We start from the raw sequence: 8,762 nt of genomic DNA, 5'->3' as shown, positions 1-8,762 counted from the left end.
GATTGTATTTAAATTGTTAAATATGCGTCTCTATATAGGTGGGTTATGAAGCTGGAAGTGAGGGTACAAAACTACCGCCAATATATATGAAAAGTTTAGACAATGAATTAATTCAAGTTTTACATAAAGCTGTACAAAGCAGTCAGGATGCACATACAGTGCTTGAATTGATATTCTATGTGCTTGAGGATTAAACAAGGATACGTAATGTATATTTCGCATGTTTTAATCGGTGATGTCTTCATCGGAGAATAACTTTCATTCAACTGGGAAGCTGTGCAATTGCACTGAACATCGTGGTGCAGTGATTATATGATCTGTATGTTACTTTTTATTGTATACTTTGTTTTATAATTCAGGATATTATTTTCGATTTGTCTATTTTTTAAGATTGCCGAATGAAATATTTGTAATTTTATCGCGAAATAAGTCAATGATGTGCATAATAATTTATTACAAATACGAATCGAGAATCGAAGGGAAACAGTAATAGCGATGTGCAGTGATAGAAACTTCCAATGTCTGTTGTCTCGAAAACTTTACCTTGTATTTTTTGCTTCAGATAATATACATAAGAATGAATGGTAATGTAATGCAAATATGTGTATCATGAGTTACGAGAAGATAACCTTCTCTTATAGAAAGATAAGGCAATATCGACACATCAATAGTGGACAGTTATTAATATTGCATTCAAATGATTAATATTTTATTGAAGTTTTATTAGCCGTAGAAATATGTTACTTGCTTAATTTTAAACGAGCTTCAAATTTATACGTAAGAAAATACCGTTAATTTTTTTACAGGAGAAAAAATTAACATTATTTTGGATAAGTAATTTATATATATGTATAGATCTGTTGGCGCGCACGTGCGCGCAGTGATATGTATTTTAGGAAGCTCATGATAGACATTTGTTCGATATTGTAATCAATCAGATCAGTCAGCATCACTCAATTCAGTTATGCTGAATAATACACGTTGTTTATTGCCAAAGACTTACGCAGGTTATACTATAATCTTTGTTAATGTAAATATAGTATCTGTCCTTTCTCGATTGTTTTACGAGATATAGGGTGATCACTTTACGTGCGGAAATAACCTGCGACATCTTCATAAAAATTCTCTATAAACAATAAGTTTTTTTAATGGCAACTGTTAACAATTATGAATAATTAGATCACAGAAAAATTTCTGAATACGAACATACACGCTGCAGATGCGTGTATTGGCAAATATCAGTTCTTTTCCATTGATATACTTCTCTACTAACAATGTTTTATATAGGAAGTTTTTTGGGGTATGAGGACAGCTTGTAACACTACAGTCTACAGTACTACAATGTAATTATGTATTATTGTATTTATTGTTATAATAAACTTGTTAGCTATATATACAGTTCATATTATAGCGAGACATTTTATTACGCGATTCTGATTGAACGATGAGATATCTGCGCGTTATTAATACATTGATACATTAAACTGATTAAACAATGTTAATAAAGTATTTTGTTATAATTGTGTGTTTATTGTTTGTATTATTGCATGAACAAACATCCTTCACTCCTTATGCATTTGATGTTGAAAGAATGTTGAATTTATGCGCAAATGAATATATCAATACTGTGTTGGGTACGTTGTTGTCGGGGCAACCGAAGCTATAACGTCCATCGGTCTAGACGAACTCGGTCATTTATTATTACGTTTATAGCGCAAGGTATACAAGTGTTTGGCAAGTTCGAAAGGCGTTTTTCATTTTTGGAAAGACGGGCGCGAGACTCGTTGCGGAAAAAGCTCATTATGAGTGAAAACGTGAAATTTATCGTGACAGAAGTAAATAAATTATTAGGACGAAATTACAACCTGATCGGATTCAACGCCTTAAATGCCGAGGATTTATTGCAGGTATCTTTCCGCTATTTTATCTCATCGCGGCACTTTCGAAAAACATTCCACTTTTTCTCGCAGATATTATGCGGTGTTCTGATGAAGATACAACAGCAAGATGGTTCGGATGTCGATATCAAGTTGGATTCGCCGGAAGAAAATTCCATATATATTTTAACAGCCCTTCGAATACTTAATTACCAGCCCGATGTGGATCCCGTGACATTTAGGTGACAATTAGATTTCAGATACTTTGAGCGAAGTGCGTTAATATTTTTCTTGTGTCTTTCAAAAGACACAAATAAAACAATAAATATATAATGCAAAAGATATAAATAAAAGTAAAGAATAGTAAGAGTAGATTTTTGCACTCTTTAAAAATAAATTTGCGGTGATGAAAATTATTCTAACGATTGCATTTAGTATCAAAGAGAAAGAAAAGACACATGTAGATATATTTTATATATAATTATATAAAAAAAATTTTTTCCGCGGGTACTTCTAACGTTGTCTTTCGTTTAGACAAGGTTTAATTCGAGGTGAAATTGAAATTATTCATCCTATATTGACATGGCTCCTGACGCATATCGACGTAGTTCGGAAAAGAGCGTATCTGTCACGGTTTCTCGTCAAGGTAAGATATCGAGATTGCTTCGCGAGCACGTGTGCCATGCGTTTGCATAATTAAATAACATAATAAAAAAGGAAATTAACCGACTAGCAAAAATTCCTAAACGAAAAGTATTATTCTTATTAGCTTGACATCCCGTCTGAGTATCTGGGAGATTCGGAAATATCCCTTTTACACGAGCAGTACTTGTCCCTCGTCGACAGATTTAAGACAATTCATAAAGAAAGAGAGATAGGAAAGAAGGTATGTGTAATTGTTTATGTTGTCTTCCCGTTTCTCTCTCGTTTCCATACACGAATAATGAATTTTTTTTCTCATTCATTCAGGATGTTGAAAATGCCGTTGAGCTCGCAACGGATCTGCAAGCAATGGCAAAGGAAAAGGAGGTGTGTAACAGATGTTTCTGTAATCTTAGCTACATGATGTATAAAAATATTCCAAGCTCCAATTCGGAATAACGCGAGTCTCGGTTCGGCGTTGATGTTAGAATCGATATTTTTTTGTCATAAACGCAGGCAGTGACAGCGCGTATCAGCAGGATCAAAACGAAGGCCGAGCCAGCGTTGCATTTACTCGATGCCTGCAAATTGTTGCGAACGGAAAGGGACAAGGAACGCGATCTGATATCGCAGAAGGAACAAGAGGAGGACACTATCACCGATTTACAAGTATATCTCCTTATGAAAAATTATAGATTTCTTGGGAAAATTTAACGTCGCGACTAAATGCTTTTCTATTCTCTCGGCAATCTTAATCTTACACATATCCAGAGCTCCCTTCAACGAGTCGAACGCGAGTTGCACGCTTTGAAGCGCGACAGCACCGGGCTCACACCACAGATCTTAATCCAACATCTGACAGAGGAAGTGACAGTACAATCGGCGATCGTGAAGGAGAAGCTTCCGTCTGAGTTAAACGCAAAAAAGAATCGGATGAAAGCGTTGTCGGTGGTCAAGGAATATTCTTACTTGGGTCCGGATAAAATTTTGACCATGAGAAACAATTTGGATGCGGTATTAAAGGACATACAAGATTTGGTGGAGTCCAAAGTGAGTGTGCATCAAGAACGTTTTGAATATGAGGAATTTATTTAACGGTAATATGTTGTACGGCGTCTCATTTGTCTCTTGCAAATTCCTTGATTTTTAGATATCTAAAAACGATATCGATAAAATGGGACCGTTTAGACAGCAGGCCGCTGCTGTCGGAAATATGAAACGCAACGCTCTTGAACGTTTAGAAAAGATCGAAAGTTCCTTGGAGGAATTGCAATCGCGATTGAAAGAGAAACGGGATCATTCGAAAACTTTATTGGAGACATCAATACCTAGAGCGGAGGAACTGAAAAAGTATATCAATCGTTTGAAGACCAAAGGTACATTGTACAAGCGTTGCAAAGCGGAGATAGCGGGTCTAAAAGCCGAAAGCGGTGTACTTAATCGAACAGCAGCTATTCTAGATGGACAGGTAGATTGAAACTCCCGGATCTTCTTAAACTCAGATCAGTATAATGAATATGTATCGATGCTCTTCGTATTATGATTTCAGATAACTCATTCTTACACAACGAATGTTACATCTAAAGTGACAATTCCAGAAAGTTATACGCTGGATAATGCATTAGTGACAAATACTCAATTGTCTCATTCGATATTGGCTCTGCGAACCAATCTTGCCCCAGTCATAAGAGGTAATTTCACAAAGCTCTTTTTGCAAAGCAAAATTAAATAATGTTTATTTGCATCCGAATTTTAATATCAAAAGTGAGAAATTATGTTAATTACATTTTCGTACGAATAAATTCATTGTTTGCGAATACCATCATTAGATAGTAAAACATATCGAAAATCTTTTTTATTATTCTACATAAATAAATACATAATTCAGTCTACTGTAGATTTATTATAGATTTGTTATTTATGTACAGTAATTATGCATGTCTTATATATAGATATGAAATCATTACGGCAAGCATCACGTGAGACTGACGAGAGGTATCAAAAAGCATGCAAAAGTCATAACACGGTAGAAATGACTATGAAAAATACGACGAGCGATTTATTGTCCGAAACAAAACGGCTAAAGAACAAATTATTACAGGTAAAATTTATATGCGTATGGAGAATATGGATTAACCGCGTTAAAATAATATTGCTTATTGCACTGTAGGACACCAACGATAAGAAAGAATTACAAGAAAAAATTGCAAAAATAAAGAATACCGAAGAAAAGCTACGTTATGAAGCAAAAGTAAATATTAAATTTTAATTAGAAATAATATCTATCATTATACTTAATACATTTACAACAATATTTCTTTTTCAGACCAACAATGGTTTGAATAACGTAGGGCAAGCATTAAAACAGGAATTACATAATACGATTATAAAAGAAGAAGAAACTTTAAGAAATTTGAATAAGGAACAAGAGAGGATAAAAGAACACACTATGCAGTACGAGAATAAAACGCAACAATGGAATAATATCATATCGTAAGCAATATTTTCTGTATATACATGTTCAACAAATACGTATTGGTCTAGCGAGTACTTTACAACTTAATAGCAAAAAGCTTTGAATCTCTGATGAATCCATATTAATAAAAACAAAATGTTTGCACGTTTCAGAATCTTTTCTTGTAAAATTCAATGTGCAGAAGAAAGTAAACAGACTGATGGCATAGTTGTGCGAAGAGGAGGCGCTGAAACTCTTGTGTTGCAATAATATTAATATTCACTTATTAAATATTTATTACGCATATTTTTAATAGAATGCTAGATAATATTTATAAATAATGTCTTAATTTAATAAATATTTTAAATATAAAAGAAAATATACACGATATGTTAAAAATATGTACAACGTACATTAAAAAGGAGTAATCTGTGTTTTACGTATTTATATCTATTTGTATATCTCTTTATCACGTTTTTTTGTGACGCGTATGAGATTTCCTTCAAGAATTAACAAAATTGAATTCAAGATTAAGACCTGACATCATCCTTTGCCGTGACCGTTTAAGCGACGACCTCTATTAGAGTCTGGACATTCGTATTGCTGCGATGTGTGAGGTGTCGGTGACGCCAGGGGAAAGTAAAGCCGCTCGCCTCGTGGCAATTAAATCGTAGACGGAGCTGACGGAGACGCAGTCTGACTTCGTTCGCGCACGAATGAATATACCACGTTCGCGTATATGTGTGTGTGCGTAACTCTCTACAATAGAATTTAGTCTCAAAAGTTACGAAGGTCATAACTTTTCTTAAAAGCAAACAAGCACGGACTCGGCATCTGTCAGTGTCTCCATAACAATCATCATGAAACATCAAGTTTTCATCGTTTTGGTCGTCACGCTCTTGCTATACGTCGGTAAGCTGTTCCTTTATTAATTCATCGAATGTTTCATAACTATTTATCGAGAAACGAATCAGGAAAAAGTGAAACGTACATCATGAATCAATTTATATGCGTGAAATAGAATCTTATATGTGCACAAAACTATTCGACAAAACTATTACTTGGTGGTTTTATAAAAGAGGATTATTTCAAACGACATATCTGTAACGGAATAAAACTGCGATAGTTCTGAGAGTTTTTATATTCAGAGGGAAATCAATACGATGTATCATGGATACGAGATAACTTTTGTAATAGATACACTATGATAGGAAATACAATTATATTTCGAGAAATTTATGTAAAGATTTTAATAAAGAACGAACACACTTACTGTTAAAGAGGAAATTAATCATTAAATACATGTACAACGTATGTAACGTTGATATCTCAAATGACCATTATGACCCCGTAAACGTGATAAATAACGTTAAAAATTATATCGACCCAATTTTAAAAGGTCATAGCTTTTCGATAAAAATTATATCGACCCAATTTTAAATGTGTCAATATCGAGCAGATTAGATTTGTCGACATATAATCTTTGTCTTATTTCTATTTTTCTATAACATTAATTCTCGTTTTTATTTCCAAAGACGTTCGCATTTTTTTCTCATTTCCTCAAACTTCTTTTTATAAAAAATACAATGCGAACATTATCCTAGCTTTTAATTATTTTTAGATTTCTCTTTTTATTATTTTTTCTATATATACGAATAGAGATTAATAATTATGTATTGAAATCATAAATTTTTTACCAGGTGTATAACAATATTACGTACGCTAAATGATTTTGCTTGTGCATGCACTTTTTTAAGATTTCAATAACTCTGATCAATCTTTCAGGTAATAGTGAAGCAGGATGGAAATTTTGGAAAAAGGACAAAGAGACTACTACTTCTACGACGACGACTACCGCTACACCGACGTCCGTACAATCGGTTACAACTCCGACAAAGGCTACAATTGTCGGAGGCCCGACGGTGCCGGCTGCAAACCCCGGAACTGTTGTAACAGGCACCGCTAACTCGGGACCAGCAATTGGCGTGGATGGTACTCGACCAAATGTACGAAATAACGCGCGACCCAATCGACCTAATCCAGGGACCGAAGTCGGTCTGGACATTGCCGTTCCGAGGCCAAACAAACCGGGAGTCGGTGGTGGAAATGGTCAGAGTTATCGGGATTGGGCTGTGGATTTTACGGGAGCTGGTGAACCAGGCCAAAATCAACCATCGAGAACACCTGGATTGGCGACTAATGGTGATCGGACGCGGCCCAATTCACCCACAGGTCACTTTGTACGAATAGCGTTTCCTTGCGAGCCATGATTTTTAAATGGATGAATACCCGAGTCTTAAATTCACATTTCCATTACTCACATGCATTCATATTTAAGAAAAGACATCGCAAGAAATGATTAAAATGTAATTAGATGCTTGCTTTCGCATAAATTAGTTATTCTACACATAAAAGTATTAAAATGATTGAAAAGTGAATATTTTATAATGCTTATGATCATTTTATGATTATATAGAATGACCAGGAAAATCGGATTATATATAAGAATTAAAAATATCGATAATGTTGACATTTTATGAAAAGACATGCCGTAAAAAATGTTGCATGCATTATATATGTATAATGAATATTTACGAATTGAGTTGTCTTGAATGTTTTAGATTTAAGACCAACATCGGTATCAGGAAACATACCGGTTCAACCGACGCAGCCGTCAGTTGCAGGTTCTTATATTATTCGATTTAAAGGATTTTAAACAACGTTGAAATTTTTTTGTCATATAAAAATCGGTTTAACTCATTTTTACAGGCTCGAGAAATACGCCTCAACCACTGCCTCGATCAACGAGTACAGGTTACTATCTGATAATTACTAATATGAAATCAAGATTTTAAATATAATAAGTATTATATGAAATATTTAAATTTTATAGCACCGAAGCCGACTTCCGCGCCGTCCGTACAGCCCCATGTAACGCCTGGTAAATTTCTCTACATACATTAGCTCACACATTCGCAGCAGTTTCTGCAATAAAATAATCTCAAATAAAATCTAATACATCTTCAGGATCTACTACTGCAATACCACCTGCCAGAGCGGGTCAGAACGGTCCTTCCAGTCCAAATAGACCTTCAAGTGGACAAACGTGGGCTAATGTCGTCGCTGGTGGTACACGCGGGTCTGCTTCACCTACAGGTCTTCCGAGGCAACCTGAATATCCAGGTATTCTTTTAGAATATTCAAGTACGGGATGTATGGCGATTGTTTTAAATAAGTTTTAATTTGTTAGTTATAGATTTCAGAGTTCTCAAAAATTAGTGTATGATGAAAATATTTCTGAAAAAATATAACATTTTCGAAAAATCTGAATACCCCGTTATAAAATGCCTTTGAGAGTAAAAGTATATTAAATTGTTCAAAATATTTTTGCATATTTCTTGTTGCTTCGATAATATGTATATATATCAGAAACATGAAAGGCGATTTTTTCAAAGGGAATTTTTACCTCTTTAATATACGTAAGAGCACTTGCAAAAAGATACGTATTTTTAAATGTATACTACAACAGATTGAAAATTCATAAAAATTGGGGAAAGCAGGGAGGAAGCATACTTGGATATATTTTCTAGTACGAACACAATAAATCTTACAGTAAAAATGTATATAGTTGAAAAATAGTTTAGTGCAACAGAGAGATTTATGTATTATCCTTTGGGTATGAATCAGGTGGAAACGAACGCAGGACTTTGCCCGGAGCACCAACGCGACCTGATCAATCTCCTCAGCCCAATCGTCCAGCATCACCGGGAGCTGGTGGTGCTGCTGCC

At 34.6% G+C, this 8,762-nt stretch overlaps 2 protein-coding genes across 2 annotated transcripts; both read left to right on the top strand.

Moving 5' to 3' along the window:
- The first annotated feature begins 1,706 nt into the window (after window positions 1-1,706).
- LOC112453124 (intraflagellar transport protein 81 homolog) lies at window positions 1,707-5,303 on the top strand. The gene is made up of 13 exons (XM_025013688.1): window positions 1,707-1,907; window positions 1,971-2,119; window positions 2,412-2,523; window positions 2,647-2,763; window positions 2,847-2,906; window positions 3,036-3,188; window positions 3,291-3,569; window positions 3,670-3,987; window positions 4,069-4,210; window positions 4,472-4,620; window positions 4,690-4,770; window positions 4,846-5,012; window positions 5,148-5,303. The coding sequence occupies exons 1-13, from the start codon at window positions 1,803-1,805 to the stop codon at window positions 5,242-5,244; spliced, it is 1,929 nt and encodes a 642-aa protein (XP_024869456.1). The 5' UTR covers window positions 1,707-1,802; the 3' UTR covers window positions 5,245-5,303.
- A 329-nt stretch (window positions 5,304-5,632) lies between these two features.
- On the top strand, window positions 5,633-8,756 carry LOC112453123 (mucin-1-like; the record flags this gene model as incomplete). Its single annotated transcript, XM_025013687.1, has 7 exons — window positions 5,633-5,886; window positions 6,760-7,206; window positions 7,596-7,658; window positions 7,744-7,788; window positions 7,868-7,915; window positions 8,002-8,157; window positions 8,662-8,756. Coding segments are annotated over exons 1-7 (906 nt in total), but the record flags the coding sequence as incomplete, so codon positions are not given.
- Window positions 8,757-8,762: the final 6 nt, after the last annotated feature.

Source organism: Temnothorax curvispinosus, unplaced genomic scaffold (genome assembly GCF_003070985.1).
Source record: "Temnothorax curvispinosus isolate PA1 unplaced genomic scaffold, ASM307098v1 QBEX01004075.1, whole genome shotgun sequence".
Classification (NCBI taxonomy): domain Eukaryota; kingdom Metazoa; phylum Arthropoda; class Insecta; order Hymenoptera; family Formicidae; genus Temnothorax; species Temnothorax curvispinosus.
The sequence above is the reverse complement of the archived record's forward strand: the minus strand, read 5'-3'. Positions and strand labels throughout refer to the sequence as shown.

Coding starts and splice junctions, on each gene's coding strand:
- LOC112453124 (XM_025013688.1), top strand. CDS start 1,803: ATGAGTGAAAACGTGAAATTTATCGTGACAGAAGTAAATAAATTATTA. Junction 1,908..1,970: donor ATGCCGAGGATTTATTGCAG/GTATCTTTCCGC, acceptor TTTTTCTCGCAG/ATATTATGCGGTGTTCTGAT. Junction 4,211..4,471: donor TCTTGCCCCAGTCATAAGAG/GTAATTTCACAA, acceptor TCTTATATATAG/ATATGAAATCATTACGGCAA.